Source organism: Caenorhabditis briggsae (genome assembly GCF_000004555.2).
Source record: "Caenorhabditis briggsae complete genome, chrI, whole genome shotgun sequence".
Lineage (NCBI taxonomy): Eukaryota > Metazoa > Nematoda > Chromadorea > Rhabditida > Rhabditidae > Caenorhabditis > Caenorhabditis briggsae.
In genome coordinates, this window is record NC_013489.2 from 7,195,958 (window position 1) to 7,215,148 (window position 19,191).

Here is a 19,191-nt window from a genome sequence, read left to right on the forward strand (position 1 = left end):
AAATTTGTGAACCTTGGTTTTAAGATTCTATAGATTGGCTTTATGATTCTGGAATCCAGTTTTTTAAACTCTAAAATTTTAAGACTACCGTATAGCTAATTTCATAAACTCCGCCCGTTTTTCCACTAATTTATGGCGGTCCAAAAAGATTCACACCTCTTTTTGGAACCAAAAAAAATGAAGAGTCATTTATTTTGAACCAGTTGACTCTGACTCTAGTATTATGAAGAATGACGTCATCTGAATTTTGGAAAAAAAATTCGGAACGAGAGCTCTTCAAAAATCTGGTCCATGGACTGGTTAAAAGTAAGTCTGATTATTGAAGTTTTGGCATTCTGAAATTCTGAGATTTAGTGATTCTTGTAATTTTGAGTTTTTCAACTTCTACAGGTTTGTGATTCTGAAATTCAGAAATTCTAGATTAAAAAATCTGTATCCACCGATCTTTGTCGTATCGATCCTCTCCTTCTTTAAAAAAAACCTGATCCAAAAAGAAAATCTTCAGGAGACCAAGTTGTTCTCGGCACTAGAACAACTGGTCGGCGGCGTCGCGTATCCGTCCAGTGGTAACGACGTCGCCCCATCATTCTCATCATCCAATCAATATGCCACGTGTCAACAACAGACGGAGGCCTATCCGGCCGCCGACGACGATTATCAAGACCAAGATGATCAACTTTCAGATGGCATGAGCATGAGGTTGCTCTGTATTACCAGTGAGTTCCTCCCCGCCTTCTCCTATTCTTACCATTTTGCCACGTGGCGGTTACTGTCGATTGAGAATAACCCATCAGAAAGACTGAAAAAGTGAAATTATGGACGAGATGTTAACGTTGATTGTTTCAGTTAAAAAGGCACGACTGCAGGGAACTGTTGGTGAGTCGATTTGAATTTCAAAAATAAAAATAAAAATAAACCAAAAACCATAGTAAAAACTTTCGTATGCTTCCACTTTGAGATCAGTTATCTCGCTTACTGTAAAAGATATCAAAAAATTATTAACGATAAAATGTTGGTGATATTATGATAAACATTTTATCAGTAGACAGATTTTCGAAATCTTGCATAGGACCCGAGATAATTGCGCTCAAAGTTCAAGACTACATAAAACTTTTAAAAAATTGAAAAAAAAGATAAATTGGTGAAACCAAAAACTCCACTTTGTTTCAAGAATGAACCAATATGGAAAAATGAAAACCCACGGAAAATCCGGAATATCCAGAAAATCCAAGAATCTAAAAATATCCAAAAAAGTACAGAAATACAAAAATAAGAAAAAACTGCCGAATTCAAAATATTTATAAACTAATTTTCAATAATTTGGATATCAAGTTTGCAGTTTTAATAGTTAGAAACAATTTCTTGAAGAAACCAACAAAAAAATTCAAAGAACTGGGAAACTCTGTGGTTCAGATCCTCTAACTTTCGTTTATGAGATTTTAAGATTTTTTTTGAAAGTTTTGAAATTAAATATTTCAAGATCCTCAACACTCTAAACTCTTTTTCCCAGCTACCGTAACAAAAAACCAAATTAACTCCCCAGATTCATAGTCAACCCAGACCTCTCTTCCTTTTTTATTTTTACGTTGCTCATCATCGCTTCCTCTCTCTCTCTACAGTAGTCCTTCTCTAAGTGACACTCTCTAGAATTCGATTGACCCGAAAATGCAAATTATTCCAATTCAACCTACAAGAAAAAAGAAAAAAAACGAATCGTTTTCTAAATTTTTTTTCGGAAAAATTCATCATTCTCATCCATCTCCAGAGATCTGACACCTGTCATTTTCTCTCCATTTTCGAGAAAAATGAATGTTTCTTTTTTTTTCTCTTTCTCTAATTCTCGTCTCTCTTTTTCTCTTCTATCTCTCTATGACACTATTTTTTGAACAATTCTGAAAAACACGGCCATTTAAATTTTAACAATTACATTTTTAGAAAGAAGTACAACCAAAAGAAAGGGTCCATTCTAGTAGAAAAAAAAGTAAGGAAAAAAGAGAAAAAAGAGAAACAAGGGAAATTAAGTGGACCATGGAGCACCTAAACTAGTAAAAAAGGACCTTTTGGAAAGAGAGAATAGCCACTTGGGAAATGAAAATATGACGAATGGGACAAAAGAAAAAACATGGAACTGACCTGGTCAAGAAAAATTCAGTAAATTAGGGATCATGAGGTAAAAGTTTATAAGTGGGAAGAGGGATAAGCACGGAAAGTAAAGTCTAGTTTTCAAAAAAGTTTGGAAGCTTCGGGAAAACTGGATTTTTAGAAAACTGAAATTCGGAAACAAAAATAATTAAAAAAATTTCAAAAATCTGGAGAATCTGTAATTTGAAAAAAAAAACTTTGATTTAAAATTTGACTAAATTCGAATTATATAGATTTTCAAAATGTGAATTTTATCAGAAATTCAATATTCTTGTACAGGATAAAAACTTCAATAATGCTTGAAATTTGTTTCTGGACTCTCCGCATAACTGAAGTTTCTTGACCTTCAAAAAAGTTAATAAAAACGGAAATTTGAAAAAAGGAGAATTCTGAATTTCCGAATTTCGAAAACGTTTTGAAACTCTCAGGAACAATACATCTAATTTTCAAAAATTATATATTCGAAAAAGAACAAAAATGAAAATTTGGTGTTGTGGAATCTGAAATTTTTCTTGGATTCTTCAAATTTTGGATTTTTTGGAATCTGGAAATGTTCGATTTATAAACGTTTGAGTTTTTGAATTTTGATTCAAAAATGAGAAAGTAAGAAAACCTGGAAACCAACAGCAGATGTTTGAAATTTCGAAATCTCAGAGTTTTAGATTTTCTGAATTTATGAATATTTAAATTTCTGGCCTTCAGAATCTCAGAATTTTAGAATATTAGAATATCATAATCTCAGAATCTCAGAATCTTAGAAATTCTGATTTCCAAATTCCAAAAACTGAACTTTGGTTTATTCTAAATCAACAAAAAAATCAAATACCCAAATCTTCTTTGTGCTCACAACATTTCTTGACGAAAAGAAACGAAGATTCTTGATCTTCAACTTCTTTATTCGTCCCTTGTTCCCATTCCAAAATTGAGTTATAATCTTCATTCTTTGCTGATTTTTGAGGGAAAAAAGAGAAAAAAATTTCTCACTTTTTGTAGAATCATCACTCTCTTGGGATAAATATTTCATGGTTTTTAGTATGAGAATGTGCCGAACTTATGAACCCATTTTTCTAGAACTTTTGAACTTTTTTTGGTGGATTTAGTTAAAACTTTTCGGAACCCGGGACCGTGAAAGCTCAGAATTTCAGTATCTCGAAATCTCTTAATTTCTGAGTCTAATTGTAAGAATCTAAGAATCTCAGGGTTTAAAAATCCAAAAAAAATTTTTTAATCAAAAAAATCCGAAAGGGTTAAAAATACGAAATACCTACCATTCCAAAATCAAAATTCAGAAGTTTAAAACTTAAAAATAATCTTAGAATCCAAAAAAATCGCAAAATCGTGAAATTTCGAAAATCGCAAAAAATACAGGAATCCGAAGTATCCAAATAAGCACAAAAACATAAAGTTCGTAAAAATTCTAAAAATTCTAAAATAAAAAATAAAAATCCGAAACTGAAAATTTTTCATTTTTTAAGTTTTTAGAATTTGCAGAACATTGAAAATTTTTTGGATTTTTGAAATTTCTAATTTACTGGATCTGTAAAAAAACTTCATCTCTCTTGGTCTGAAATTGTTCTAGTCCCTCATCCTCCAGTCGTTCCCATTTTTCTCAAATCTTCTTTTTTTGTTCGATTTTCTTTTCTTTTCGCTTTTTTGCCCGGATTCATGTATGCGGTATTCATCACATCATCATTTTCTCCATCGAAGCAATTACATGAATTCTTTTTTTTGTTTGAAAAAAAGAGAATGTTTTTTACAAAGGGAATGGTTTTTCTTATTTTTCCTATTTACTCTTTCTGAAAATTCAGATTTTTTTTGGAAAAATGAGTACTCTAGATTTGACCTAATTTATATCGGTTCAAATGGAAGCAATCAAAATGTTGTTAACTGATAAAATATTTGCGATAAGATGATAAATAATTTATTAGCTGACAACTTTTCGATATCTTTTACAAAAAGTGAGATATTCTGTCTTAAAGTTTTCGAAAAAAAAATCCTAATTTTCCAGTTTTGTTATATTCTCTCATTTAGTTCTAAAATTTTTAAAATTGTGGAATATTGTTGGAGTTTTTTTAAGTTCCGGAAAACCTGTATTAGAAGTGCACTCTAACTTTGGTTCATTTTATCTCGATTGCTGTGAAAGATATCAAAAATGTGTCGATTGGCAAAATGTTGATAATATTATTAAAAGTATTTTATCATTTGACCACTTCTTGATATCTTTCACAGAAAACGAGATAAATTGACTTAAAATTTCTGATGAATTTTTTAGAAAAATTATTGGAATTTTTTTTGTTAAGTAATGGGGCTTAAGATTCAGAGTTATTTAGATTTGGAAATCTTAAAATTCTCAACAAAATTAAAGTATAGAAATTCCCCGAAATGCTTCTTTTTTTCCAGACGAATTCAACTCGTACGTCACTGTGAAACTGCAGAATGTGAAATCGACGACAGTGGCTGTTCGGGGAAATCTACCGTGTTGGGAACAGGAATTTATTTTGTGAGTCGCTTTTTTTCTGCCAAATTCCTGAATTCCGGCTAATTTTCTTAGCAAAAATCTGGAAGAAAGGAACGTAAAAACAGAAGAAAATTCGAGAACACAACACGATTTTTCCTTGGCTGTAAATTTTGGGTCTTTTGGCAATTTCAAAGATCTGAAAAATGCCGGAAAAGAAAAACTGTGGAAATTTAAAATTCATAGAAGTTTGGTTTTCAAAACTTCAAGCTTCACAAAAAAAGTTTGATTCCAGTGAAACGAATCGACCCGACGACGGAATGGTGCTCGAGTTGTGGGCAAAAGGAGTTTTATGGGACAAATTGATAGGTGTTCATTATATGCCACTATCCGATGTCAAGTACAGGTATGCCTCTTTCTGTGCATTTTTTTCTTTAATTTTGTAACTCGCAACATTTTTGCCAAACTCCATTCTTGGATTTCTACAAAAAATAGTTGTTAATACATAAGTAAAGCTCTATACTCAGAAATTTTCAGACAACTGGAAAAATGTTGAACTACCTGTTCATTGCTTTAGGTCAGCCGTAGCTCAACTTTCAATCCACTCGAGTTCCTTTTTGATCAGAATCACTCTAAAAACTGTTTTTTTCAAACCCACCCACATTAAAAACTGCAATTTTCTCTTTACAGTAACTGCGGAAACTGACCTCTTGTTCTGAAACTTTCAGAACTTTTGAAGCAAAAAGAGGTCGCTTTTACTAGTCTCTACATTTTTTTCAATAGACCTTTTTGAATTACTGTCAGATCCAAAATTTGGATAACAGCAAAATAGGTACAAAAATATTGAAGTCTAGAGAAATTCTGGAAGACTATGACTTCTTGAATATTCACAAAATCTTGAATGTCAATTTTGATCCAATTTATCTCAGTTCTTGTAAAAGATATCAAAAAGTTGTCAACAAAAAAAATGTTTTAGATAAAATTATTGACATTTTATCGGTTGACCACTTCTTTATATCTTTTACAGGAACTGAGATAAATTGGGTCAACGTTAGGGACACTTCAGAATTTTCTGAAAATTACGATAATTTTTTTGGAAAAGGTATCTTCTGAGACTGCCAATTTTAGACAATAGAATACCGAAATTCTGAAAATCTGAAATTTCAAACAATTTTTTCAGCAACGCCGCCGGTTCGGGTCAGTGGCTTCAAATGGATCATGAATTAGAAACAAGGAATGGTCAAACTGTGGGAACGAGAGGTCCAACTGGTCACAACTTACTGGCAGATGTAAGATTCGAATTGCCTTTTGGTGAGTTAAAAATATTTTAATTTTTATAAATTGTCCAATTCTCTAAAAAAATCAACTCACAATCAAAATGTTCCCTATTCCTTTTTGTTTGTTTTCTCTTTCTAAATCGTGTTTTCCCTTTTTTGTTAACTTTTTAGGATTGTTTTTAGGACTAGTTTTCCTTTTTTTTTTTTTGTTTTAGATCAGAAACGTTTTTTTTTCGAGCTGAAGTGTCTGTAATTACCGAGATTTATTTCTGAAAATTGTCAATTGTTTTCAAGTCTAACGAGGTTTCAGACGACTTTCAGATTCAAGCTTTAATTTTCGAGAATCTTAGATTCTCAAAAAATCAAACATTCGAAACCTATTTCCTGGATTCCTTTTATTCTGGAATTCCCAAAGTTTTCTCAAGACCATCACACAAAATAAGTGTCAGAGCATGAGAAAAGCCTGCCCGATTTCTGACAACACCTCCCTGGAGAGGAATCAGCTTCTCTCTCTCTCTCTCTCTCTCTCTCTCTCTCTCTCTCTCTCTTTCCGAACGAAGTGAGAATTTTGCACCGCCGCATAGAATCTGGGTGGTTTTCTGTTTTCTTCCTCGTTTTACTTTCTTTTTTTGGAAAAAAGAAAATACACACACAAGCACTTTCTTTTATCCCTGATGTTGGTTTTTTTTCCAGCTTTTTTTTTTGAAAGAGCTGAAAATTTAAGATTTTTGGAGTTTTGTTAAATTTTGATGATCTTTCTGGATTTCTGATCCTGAAAAGTTTGTACCTATTGAGTTTTTTGAATTTCAGATTTATTCTAAAATTAGGATTTTCATTTGTTAAGCTTTCGGGTTTTTAGATTTTCTAGAAATTTCTGGTTTTCAACTTTCCCGATTCCTTTATTTCTCTCGGTTTGTCTTTTTTTTCTTCCTTATAGTTTGTTCAGCTCAATTATCTCGGTTCCTATAAGAGATATCAAGAATCTGTCAACTGATAAAATGATTATCATGATATCACCAACTTTTGATTAGCGGGCATTTTTTGATATCTTTTATAGGAACCGAGATAATTGAGCTCGAAAAAGGCAAGTGTTGAGAGTGCGCTCCATCGCTGAAACATTTAAAAATCGTACATTTTGATTTCACAAAAATCATAGAGTATAAAAAACTAAAGAGAAAGAGAAAATTTCGATTGATTCCCTTTGGAAGAGTAGATTTCTTTGGGCGATAAATCTTTCACCAAACGGAGGGAGAGAGAGACTAATTACGATTGCTCTCCAGTGCTCTTTTTCCGTTTTGCCCTCTAGACTTCTCCTATTTTTTTTTAGTTTTCATCGAAATCTACTTCTTGCCTTCTTTTTGAAAAGTATATAAATCATTCGGTTTTGGTTTCCTAGTAACTGCAAATCAGAATTTCTGTCAAACTTTTAATTTTTCTGGTTTTTGCAGTTTTAAAGAATTCATCCGAATCTCCATTCGTATAGATTTTTTTGGGCTTTACAGATCAACCAGTCTTTTTTTTTTGCAAGGTTGGAAATGAAGATGAGCGTTCACATAAAGAGAATGTATCGAATTTTTGTGTCGTTTTTGGATCTCGAATTCCACTTTTTGGAAGTGGAAAATATGAGTTCAAAGTTTGAGAAGTATTCTTTTCAAAGGAATTCAAAATATTTGAGTTTATTATGTTTTATATTTCTGTTTTTTTTTTGGGATTTTCGTCTTCTAGAATTTTGAGATTCGGAAATTTTTGGATACTTGGATACCTAGATTTTAAAAAATTATTGGAATTAGGGAATTTTTTTTTCGAAAGTAAAATTTTTTTCGAAAGTTAACAACTCTGAAACTTTAAGGTTCTGTAATTCAGAGACTCTGAGGTTCTGAGATTATGGTAATCCGAAAATCTGAGATACCGAGATTGTGAAACTCTGAAACTCTGAAATTCTAAAATTCCAAAATTCCGAGATTCTTAATAGTTCGGATTCTGAGATTCTGAGATCCTGACAAATCCTGAATATCTGAAATTCTGAAGTTCTAAGATTCTGAAAATCTGAGAATCTGAAATTTTCCAAAATTTGTTTTTCTCACAATTTCAGACTTCAGCCACTTCTGAAAACGTTTCTTTTTTTCAAAGAAAAAAATCAAGTTTCGTTTTTTTTTCTTCATATTTTCTAAACCACTCTCCTCTTCAAAGTAATCCACCCCAAAAAAAGAGCGAAAGAGTAATAAAACCTCTCCATTTTTGTTTACCCACCATTTTTTTGAAGTTTTCTTTTCCTTCTTCTTCAGATTCCTCTTCTTCTTTAAAAAAAATATAATGGAGCAGTACCAGTTAAAGACTTTGGGGTTCAGACCAGACCGCTTGTCAGGCAGGGGGCTCCTTTTTTCGAAAGTCGTTAAACCGATAATTGCATATTCTTCTTCTTCTTCTCCATCTCCTTCTTCTTCTCCAACTTCTACAATTCCTTCTTTTTCTTCTCATTTTTGACATATCAACGACTCGGTCTCTCTGTGCTCCAGAAGAAGAAGGCTGGGCGGCTCCTAATTTGGACAACACATACTTCTTCTTCTTCTTCTAGTTTTCCGACGTCTTCTTCTTCTTCTTCTGGCACCCACAGTTGTCACCGATGTGGAGAGCATGAAGCACAGAAGAAGAAGAAGGAGAAGTCGTTTCTTCTTCTTCTTCTCCTTATGTTACTTTTTCTTCTTCTATCATCAGAATTCTTCTTCTTCTTCTCCCGACGACGACCTATTCTTCTTTGTATTCTGGAAAAGAAGAATGTCCCGTCTCCCGTCCCACCTGTTTTTTATTCCTCTTCCTCTATTTTCTCTTATCCTTAGTTTTCTTTCTTGTTTTGTTGTTCCTTCGTTATTCTTTTTTCTTTCCTTGTTGTTCCATTTTTTAGGTTATTTTTTTGCCGAGAATAATAATTTGTAGATTCTGAAAATTTGTTTTGCGAATTTTCAAAATATCTCAGAATTTCAGAATCTTAGAATTTAGAAAATCTTTATAAAAATTAGAAATCTGAATTTCGGAATTTCGGAAATTCGTAAATTCAAAAATTCAAAAAAAAACAAATCTCAGATTTTTCGAATCTTTAAATTCAGTTTATTTTTCAAAATAACAATTGAAAAATGGCTTTTCAAATTTTTAAAAGATGTTCCACAATTGGCCTGGAAATGAATCATTTTAGATTGCTCAGCTTAAATATTACTGATAACTTTAATTTTTTTCAAAAACCGTAAACCTACCGTAACTACCGTGTCTTGTAAAATAAGGGGCACTACCAACATTGACCTATAGGACCTATTATAATTTATCCCGATTCCTATAAAAAATATCAACAAGTAGTCAACTAACAAAATAATAGTGATAAAATTTTCAACATTTTATCAGTTCACATCTTTATATCTCTCCATTTGGAACAGAGATAATTGAGCTCAAATTTCACGGTTTTTTTGAAATGCAATATTTTCGAATTTTTTGGACCCACCGTTGGAAGTGCCGCGTCGCTACCAGCTGAGCTATGGTGGCGCGTCCGTGTAGTTTAAGAAAACGGCATGGTAGTCAACGCTGTGTGAACACCGATTATTATACACCGTCACATCATAATCACCGTCCCCGCCTTCAAAATTTTTTGTACTCGAGCTATTTTTCAATATTCTTTGCTCCCCTCCAAAACCGGAACTAGGCTCTTGTGAATTTCAATTTCAGTTTTCCTCCTTTTGTTGCCCTTTTCTCTCGGTAAATATTTGTATTTTATCTTGAAACAAATTTCCATTTTATCCACGAAATTTCGTCATTTTGGCAACACAGAAGTGCAACATAGACACACAATCATTGTCGATGCACAATTTGTCTCATTCGGCTTCCGGGAAATGGGTAGTCCCTCCTTTTTTAAAAGGAGAAGAAGAAGAAGAATCTGGAGAAGAGGATTCTCAGATTTAAAAGAAAAAGGAGACACCAATCTCTGCTTTTGACACTTTTTTGCCCCAGATTTGTGGAGAATAAAGATAATCCATATATAGATGAAAAGCTTGGGCGGTCTATTTTTTTAGTAGCTGTTTTGAAATCTTGAAACTTGAATTTTCGCAGATTTCTTTTTTTCAAGAAAATACGAAAAAAATTTGATAGAATTTTTCCTTAGAGCTCTAGCTTCATGGATAATTTTATAATTTTATAAAAATAATCGAATTTTTCTAGTTCCCCTTTACTCCAAAAACGGGAAATTTCTTGTTTGGAAAATCATTTGACTTATATATTCTTTCTTTTTTTTTTGGAAAAAAACTTGGAACATTTTAGTATTTTACTGATTTACAAACTCTGTTATGATAAATACTTTTTGAAAACCCAAAATTTTAATTGCAAACATTTTAGACTCCTCAACTTTAACTAAATTTATCTTAATTCCCGTCAGATACATTTAATGCAAAAAAACCTGAAAATGAGTAGAACGCAAAATTTTCAGAATCCCCAAGATTAAACTGATGCATCTAAACTTTCCCCTCAAAAACCACACAAAGTTATAGATAATTCATACTCAAGGACCCCTCTCAGAAAAAGTTTCCATGACTTCATCATTTTCTACTTCGGAGAGAGCAAGTCCAAGCTCATTTTTATTCTGCACATGCTTCTGTTTCTCTCTCTCTCTCTCTCCCGGGTCTCGCGCGAAAAATTGTATCGAAAATGCATAGAAACCATCAATCACATTGAACATCTCCTCCTCCGGTGTTTCCTTCTATTTCCCTTCGGACACGAAAATTATTTTGTTCTTTTTCAGATGCGCAAGGCTGCGACGACGACATCCAGTCGAAGCTGCTAGCGCTGAACGGACTCATCGAACACGTAAGTTTTTTCGATGGCCTAGAAACATTCCTAGTCCACTATTTTTCCAGGACCAGCTGAATCCCAACCATCACCGAGCACCGTTCAATCATTGTGAGTTTAAACTTCCTTTTTTGAAGCTTTTACTTTGACCCAATTCATCTCAGTTGCAGTAAAAGATATTGAAAAACTTTCAATTATTAAAATGTTTATCATGATATCGGCAACGTTTTATCAGTTGACCCCATTTTGATATCTCTTATAGGAACCAAGATAATTTAACTCAAATTACAAACATCTAGAAAACGATAATCCAATAACTAAACCTCTCCACAATTTCCAGCGGGTTTGAGTGAAGACAGTGATTATACCTCCGACGTGTCCGTTCCAGTCAACCATCATCAGCTTCATCCGAATAGCTCCGCGCATCAATACGAATCGCATCTACATCCGCATCGCAGTCGACAACAGCTGCTGCAGCATACTCGTGAAGGCGCAGTAAGTTAAAATAAGAGACTCTGTTCGGAGATTTTTTGGGAAAAATTTGATTTGTCCTTCTAAGATCCTAAGTTCCACTAAGAACAAGAAGCTCCTAGCTCAATAAATAAACTCGATTCTTCAAAATAATGAATTTCAGGAAACGGAAAGAAGCCTCTACTTTGAGCCGCTTTACCTTTTTTTTTTATCAAAAAGTGGTCAACTGACAAAATATTTATAATGTTATAATCGAAATTTTTCAGTTGACCACTTTTTGATATTTCCGCACGGTATTTTGTATAAAAAAACATAGTCCAGAATACCCCGAACAGAGTCTCTCGTGAAATCTCATCTCATATTCCCTAGAAAAGCCCCCGGAACACAATCTTAGACGTTGCAGGCGAGTTATGAGGACGAAGAAGACGCCTATCACGCTAGAAATCAACTTGAAACCGACGTCTATCCTGACGACCATCACCTCCTCCACGACGATCAGTACGTACATCCCCATCACTCATCATCGTTCTACGACGAATACGGTCCCAGTGGCAGCAATCAGTATCCGGGATACGATCAAAAGAGCTACGAGGACACGGTGACGCCGGTTCGCGAGTTTGGCGACTTGTCGGCCGTTCCGACGGCACAGCAGAAGTCTTCGTCGGCAAACCGAAGGAACCAGTTCGATCAGGTTTACGGGTACGCGTCGAGCAGTGAGGAGAGATATGACACACCGATGTCGAGCGGTCGAGTGCCCAGAGATGAGCCAATTCTGGAGCATAACGAGCCGGAGTACGTGTACGATCACAATGGGTACGGGGATGATGAGAACTATGGCATCAATCCGACTTATTCGGAAGATCAGTACGATGATCATGGAGGACCAAACGACTATTCAACACATCAACAACAATCAAGTGATTTTAGGAATGATTATAGTTCTTCTAATTATCAAGGGTGAGTTGTTTCAAAGAGGTTTTGCGACAATTTGGAAGTTTTGAAAACCAAAAAAAAGCAGCTCTTGGGTAGTCATATAGTCCCGAAAGCTTCTGGGCATACAGGCCTACAGACGGACACTCAATAACCAACACAAAGTTATTTTAGAGAGTACTGGAACGAATCCGAACCGCTCTCATACAACAGTCGACCACCGAACGGACATGTTAGAACGTGAGTTTAAAGGAGAAGGTGCAAGAGCGCTCTATTGAAAAAATATGATCAAAATCATTAGGTTGTTTGGAAAGTTCCTCCCATTTTTGATGTGCTGTTTTCAAACTCGGTTTTTATGGAAGCGATGGACCTGAAGTTTTATCAGTATATTGGTGGGGTCTAATAGTGACTACACCCCAACGGAGATCATTCTCTTCTTCTCGTGTAGTGAGATATGCCCACCGTTTTCGCCCCTAACAATTTACTTTTTTGGACTACCAATTTATTTTTGATTCTATCTGACCATAGATTAGCTGAAATCGATTGCCCATTAGTGGAGGTGAACAACAAAGATTCATCCTTTCGAACTACCCTCACAACCTGACTTCACCAATTTGAAAAGGAGAATTCTGGTTAGACGAAAATTCCCCTTCACAAATGCAAACGGGCTTACATTTGGATGCGTTGAAAAACGGAATTGAAAGATACCCATTTCAAACTGGCCAGGGTATATCAAGTACATCTCTGGCAAGCCTTTTGTCAAATAAATTGGAAGCCATGAATTGGAAACTCTAGGCAAAGTTTAGAAAGTGGGAAAATATGGACCACACTTTTTGGACCAAAGTATCTTGGATACAAGTGTGGGCACCTGTTTGAATCTTCTCATCCTGGGTTGCGCACATGAATGGTGGGATCAAATCATTACCAGTGGTGATAAATGGGTAATGTATGATTAAAATAAGCGACACGCCAAGTGGGTTGACAAAGGTGCCCAACCGCCAGACGTCCCGAAACGTGAAAATCGTGATAAAAAAGGGTTGTTGTCTATATGGTGGTCTACAAAGAAGTGGATCATTGACAGCTGCTAGATTATGTAGTCCCTATTACGGCTGACTTCTATTCTTGTTGGTTGTAATAACTCATACTCCATGTAGTTCTTCATTGCGGAAAAGCGCTAAAGTTTAATTTCAAAATTATAATCTCCAACCTTATGTGGGAAGGAAAACCCAGGCCGATCTCGCTGGATGTGGCTGGGCTATGCTGTCTTATCCACCGTATAGCCCGAACTTTTTACTTTCTGATTATCACTTATCCTGCCATTTCCAACGCCATGTTGGTTGAAAAAAATTCACCTCAAAACAGGATATCAAAAATGGGTTGATTTGGTTTTCAGTTCGCTGTGAGCCGAGTTTTGAGAGCACGGCAATCACAATTTGGTAGAACGTTGGCACAAAGTCATTGATAACAATGGGTAATGTCTTCAATTTAGCCGACTACGTTTTGACCCGTTTTACTTTTTTTACATTCTAACGATAAAAATGGGAGGAACTTTCCAAAGAACCTATTACATGAGCTACGCGGTCGCAGCCAATCAATAGCCACATAACACTAAAAAACCTAGAACCCTAGAAAACAACGCTGCAACATTTGTCTGAATACTCCCGAAAAAGTCTCCAATCTCTAAACACACCCCTATTACAGTGGCACATCGGGTTGGCGAGAACCCGGAACATCATCCTCCAGACCAACGTCATCAAACGCATGGAACTATCATGATGACACTCACCAATACGACGAAGTCGATCGTGGATCCCGTCACTCGTTCACTCGAACACCATCAGTAGATAGGCAGGATAGACGAAGCGATAGTGGGCGTGGCTACTATGACGATGAGGATGGGTAAGTGTATTTTTGATCCTGATAATACAACTGTTATTTTTAAAGGCGCAGACCAGACTCTCACCACAATTGGAGGTATGATTCGATTCAGGAGGAAGATGCGGAGAAAGACAACTGGAAACAGCATGTGGAAGGATATCAGGAAGGGCAGGAAGGGGTAAGAAGGTTGTCCTGGAGTCCGGGAGGTTTTTCTGGAATAATGGCTCTCGTTTAACGAGAAAAATGATAGTGTGTGAGAGAGAGACAATCCTTTTTTCCATAGTTATTAGGATTAGGTCTTTTTTTTCTAGTTATATGAGTGTTATGGGCTATACGAAAATTAATTTTGGTTTTGTGGAGGCGGTACACGAGTCTGTCTCCAATTCCAATTTTAGAGAATTGAATGAAGGATTAATTTAAGATTTTCTGATATTTCTTGAATTGCAGAATAAGAATGAAATTTTGCTAAAGGAGAATTTGAAAATCACATGTTTTAAAGAGAAAAATTTTGAAATTTAGATGCTGAAATTTACAAAATTATCTCATTTTGATGATTTTCAAATCCTCAAAAAGTCAACACAAACTGGAACGTTTCAGGCTCATAGAAAGAAAATTTATGAGCATTTTTTTTTCATAAATCGTTATTTTAACAAATTAATTTCCCTAATGCTATATTTTGAGAAGCTCAAACCTATTTCGTGTTTTTTAACATTTTCTCGCGATGTCTAAAAAGGATTTATAAAGATAATTTGACACAGTCTCTTTGTCCATTTGCCGAATTTCTTCTTTCCAAAAAATGCCCAAACTTTTCTAGGATTCCAAAGATGGCGCCGCTCGTCCCTCTCCTTCGAAACAATCATCTCCAGATGGATACCCGCCAGGAAGCAAGAAAGAGATTCATTTTGAAGAGCCCCCATCACTCGTCCGTCAAACAATTCACGAAGAAGAGGAGAAACGGAATTATCAAGAGCTCTGGCACAATGCGTACAAGAGAGTTTGCGCCGATTTGGGAATCAAGGTACGCCTGATTTTTTGAGTATTTTTAGGGATTTTGTGGGGTACAAAATAAATATATATGTACATCGGAGCCACACCAAAAGACAACAACCATCAAGAAAAAGTCCAATTTCCGGACTGGCGATAATTGGAAAAATATATACGAAGAGGAAGAAAGAACCAGACCATAGGATGCTTTTTTGTGTGTTTTTAGACTATTTTTTCTCAGAAAACTGAAATTTGGCGGCAATTTGAATAGTTCTAGACACTAAAATTAAGCCCAATTCTAGTCTACAACATCCTTTATTTATTTTTTTTCAATTTTTTTGTGGAATCTAGATTTTCTGTGACATAGTTGTTTGATTTTTCAATCACCCAAGTTTTGCGGGTCACATGTTAACAACTTTTTTCTAATCAAAATCAGTTGGACATTTTTTAATTTTTCCTAGATGTTAAAAGTAACTTTTCCAGGAACTTTAAGCTCAAATGCGTTATTTTATTCTTGAAATTTTGAAAAAAAAAGAGAAAAAACATTCGGTTCAATATGTCGTGAGATGTTGTGCATTTGCGAATGCCACCCATTATATCTTCTGAAGAAAATTCAGATATTTTTAGTTGAAAATAATGACAACTTTGAATTTTCCGTATGATTTCACCCTGGCAACCAACTTCCTAGAGAAACTTGGGAAATCGTTGTAAGTTTTGGTGTACGGTAAGTGACTACTGTGATTATTGTCAGAACAAAACAATTGCGACCTCAGTGTATGCAGACTCAGTACAGAAAGCAGAGTGTTTTGCACTGCGTTTACAAAAATAGTTTTACAATTCCGACAATACTTTGAACTATATTTTAAACACTTTTCAAAAGTTTTGCGTTTGCGTACGATAATCTGATTTTACGAATTTTCGAGCTGTCTACTTTGACCCAATTTATCTAGGTTACTGTAAGGGATATCAAAAAGTGGTCAACTGATAAAATGTTCATAATAATACAACTTTTTGATATCTTTCATAGAAAACGAGATAAATGGACTCAAAATCAGGGAACCTTCTACAAGAGGATCCGTTCTCTTCCAAACTTTTGGCTCTATATTTTGCCATTCCGCTCAGTCCCGTTTTTATCTGTCCATTTACATCATCCCCAAGGGTATCTTTTTAGACACAAACTTTTTTTCTGGTGGGACCGAATGACCCCGCGATCTTCTTGCCACTTCTCCATAATTCAAATTCGGCTTTTTTGAAACAACACAAACTTTTCCTTTCCCGTCTCCCTCGATAGTTTTTCATTCGGACACATATTTTTAGAATCTTTTCTCTTTGGGATTTTGACTCTTTTTCTCTCATTGCTCATCGTCAGAAAAAAGAAAGGGACAGAGTTTGTAAAAAATGGAAAAGATAGTATGGATAGGGAATATCCTAGAATTAATTTTTTCTTTTGTTTCTGACTTTTCTGATTCTTAGATTCATTTTTTTTGGAATTGATATGAGTCAGTAATTGATTCGTTCGATTTGTATCGCTTTTAAAGGTGGTGTGCGGTGAAAAATTTTATTGCTTCATTTTGTGCAGAAACCCATGTAGATTCCCATAAAAAGAAAGAGAAAATTCAAAAAAAATCCTTCATTGAGAAAAACGGCATCGAAAAGTCAAAGTGGGAACCGATGGCCTAGCGGCCAGGTGTGAGTTTTCTAGACCAACTGCCGGTAAAAGCGCGCGAAATTCGATTTTTATTGATTTTCAGTGTTTTCTCTGGCGTTTTTAAAGATTTCAAAGTTTTATTGTTAATTTCCTCCCAGGTGTATGAAAAAACCTGACAAAAATCTGAGAAAACACTGAAAATCAATAAAAATTCGAACTTCGCGCGCTTTTACCGGCAGTTGGCCTAGAAACCTCTCACCTGACCGCTAGGCCACCGGTTCCCACTTTGACTTTTCGATGCCGTTTTTCTCAATGAAGGATTTTTTTTGAACTTTTTCTTTATTTTTATGGGAATCTACATGGATTTCTGCACAAAATGAAGCAATAAAATGTTTCACCGCACACCACCTTCAAGATTCTAAGATTCTGAGAATCTGGTATTCTGAAATTCTAAGATTCTAAGATCTAAATTTTAGACTTTTTGAATATTCAGCATTCCCAAAACTTCCTCCAATTTTTCGTTTTTTTTTCTTGAGATTTTCTGAAACGAACACTCTTGAAAATATCTGATTTTTCTTCCCCATATATATATAACAATGCCTCCTTTTTCTGACTTTCTGTTTTTTCCTTTATGAAAAAAATAAAAAAGGACTGACTCCCCTTTTTTCTCCGAGACGAGAGAAGACTACGATTAAAAATTCAATTCAAAACCACTGGCGAAATTTTTTTCATTTTTTTTTTTGACTGCTTCTTCATTCTACTTTTTCAGTGAGACAGAGTTCCGTAGACTTTATAAATCAAAAATGTTTTTGTTTTTGAAAAATTAAGAATTATAAAGAAATTCAGAAGTTCTAAGAAATTGAGTTGTTCGAAACTTCCAAAATTCCAAAATTCAAAGGTTCAGACTTCGGAAAATCAGAAATTTAGTCTGATTTCTTAAAGAAAAATAAAAATCAAGAAGCATATGTGTGTGGTCATGTCAGCTGCTTCTACATATATTTAATTAGTCAAATTATTGGAAAAAATAGGATTTTTCTCTTTTTTATTGTCCCCCGTGGGCAAAAATGTCTAAAGAAGTCTCACATTCTTTTTTTTTCGTTCCGGAAACTTCTATTTTACGAAATTAGATTTTCGGGAGTTTTTCAATTTTATCTACTGTTTTTCTTTAAATTTTGAAAACTTGATTTCAAATTTTCAAAATTTCCCGAAATTTCGAATAAAAATCAGGTTTCAAAATTTTGACAAAAAACTTATTTTAAAGTTATTCGATTTTTCAAAAATCGGCCAATAAAGAAACTAAAATCTGATGTCTGAAATTTTTATTTTGTTACTACTACGGCTTCTTCTTTTTTGTGTCTAACCAAAAAACTACAAAGATTTAATGAACACAATTTTTTTTCATTCTTCTTTCTGTGGAAAAACAAGATTTTCATATTTTCTCGTTTTCTGGAAATTTGAACTTTTCCCCATTTTTCAAATCCACCTACTTTTTTAGTGATGCGGAAAATTCGGAAAATTTTCCAAAAATTTTGGGACCGGTCCTTTTCCACCCCCACCTTTTTTGCTCACGTTTTTTTTTCCAATTCAAGCAAAAACAGATCGTTTGGTCAACGATCCGGACCGCAGTCGGCCAAAAAAAAAACCCAAAAACTCTGAAAAACCCCGAAAATTTCATAATTGGACTCTCCTCTATAATTTTTTTCGACTTTTCGAAATCCAAGAATCCCATTTAAAATGATGTGTTTTTGGAGAATTCGTCCAACACACACAAAAATAATTATAATGTGTCTAGAAGGCAAAATATTTTTGGCGCCAGATAATTATAGATTTGGGGTGGAAAAGAACAGATTTTTGATGACAAATTTTGAAACCAAAAAATTTGGGAAATCGTTTTTGGGTATATTCCAGCAGTGGGAGATAGGCCCCATTTTTGACATCCAAAAATTTTTGCGCTGTGCAATAGAGCATATCTGTCACCATGACTCTCAATTGAAAATTTTTTCGAAATTTTGGGAAAACCTTCAAAATCCTCAGTGCCCTTTTGTTAAACACCTCCGCTAAAAAATGAAAAATAAAACATTTAGAAGATAGAAAGTCAATGACTAATTTTTAGTATGGCGATCGCACACCCCGGAAATGCTGTGGTGGATAAATGGACTTTCTGAAAATCTAAAAACCTATAACCCAGAAAATTCGAACAAATTCGAAATTCCTGAAGTTCAGAAATTCAGAGCAGCAGAAATAGCAAATTTAAAAAATGCTGAAAATCCAAACATCTGAAATTTCCAAAAAAAGGGTTTCGAAAAATTTCTAAAACTAGATGCTTCATCTATTGATGACCATTTTTGAAAATTATAGTTTTGGCGGGAGTGTCATATTTGTGAAAGATTGAAATTTTAGTGTTTTGGGTATCGATAGCTTTGAGGTCTCAAAAAAAGGAAGAAGGCAAAACATCATATTGCTTGTGTTTCTCGTGCTGTTATTTTTTCTAAAGCTTAAATAATTTGAAATATATAAGACGGTATAAATTTGAAGAATTTTTTTCTCATTTCTGAAAACCAATTGTGAATTGTTTCACTAGG

The 19,191-nt window shown here is 34.5% G+C and overlaps 1 protein-coding gene across 1 annotated transcript in view; it reads left to right on the top strand.

Annotated features, from left to right (window-relative positions):
• Positions 1-291: 291 nt before the first annotated feature.
• Positions 292-19,191, top strand: part of Cbr-unc-13 — a gene marked incomplete at both ends in the record, with an annotated part of 40,376 nt that continues 21,476 nt past the window's right edge. The window contains 14 exons of the mRNA XM_045237114.1: positions 292-324; positions 506-730; positions 825-876; positions 4,543-4,642; positions 4,893-5,003; positions 5,778-5,908; positions 10,652-10,716; positions 10,767-10,809; positions 11,039-11,193; positions 11,573-12,126; positions 12,274-12,339; positions 13,801-13,998; positions 14,044-14,155; positions 14,792-14,995. Of these exons, the coding sequence (XP_045094707.1) occupies positions 292-324; positions 506-730; positions 825-876; positions 4,543-4,642; positions 4,893-5,003; positions 5,778-5,908; positions 10,652-10,716; positions 10,767-10,809; positions 11,039-11,193; positions 11,573-12,126; positions 12,274-12,339; positions 13,801-13,998; positions 14,044-14,155; positions 14,792-14,995 (2,049 nt within the window). The remainder of the gene's footprint in view (positions 325-505; positions 731-824; positions 877-4,542; positions 4,643-4,892; positions 5,004-5,777; positions 5,909-10,651; positions 10,717-10,766; positions 10,810-11,038; positions 11,194-11,572; positions 12,127-12,273; positions 12,340-13,800; positions 13,999-14,043; positions 14,156-14,791; positions 14,996-19,191) is intronic.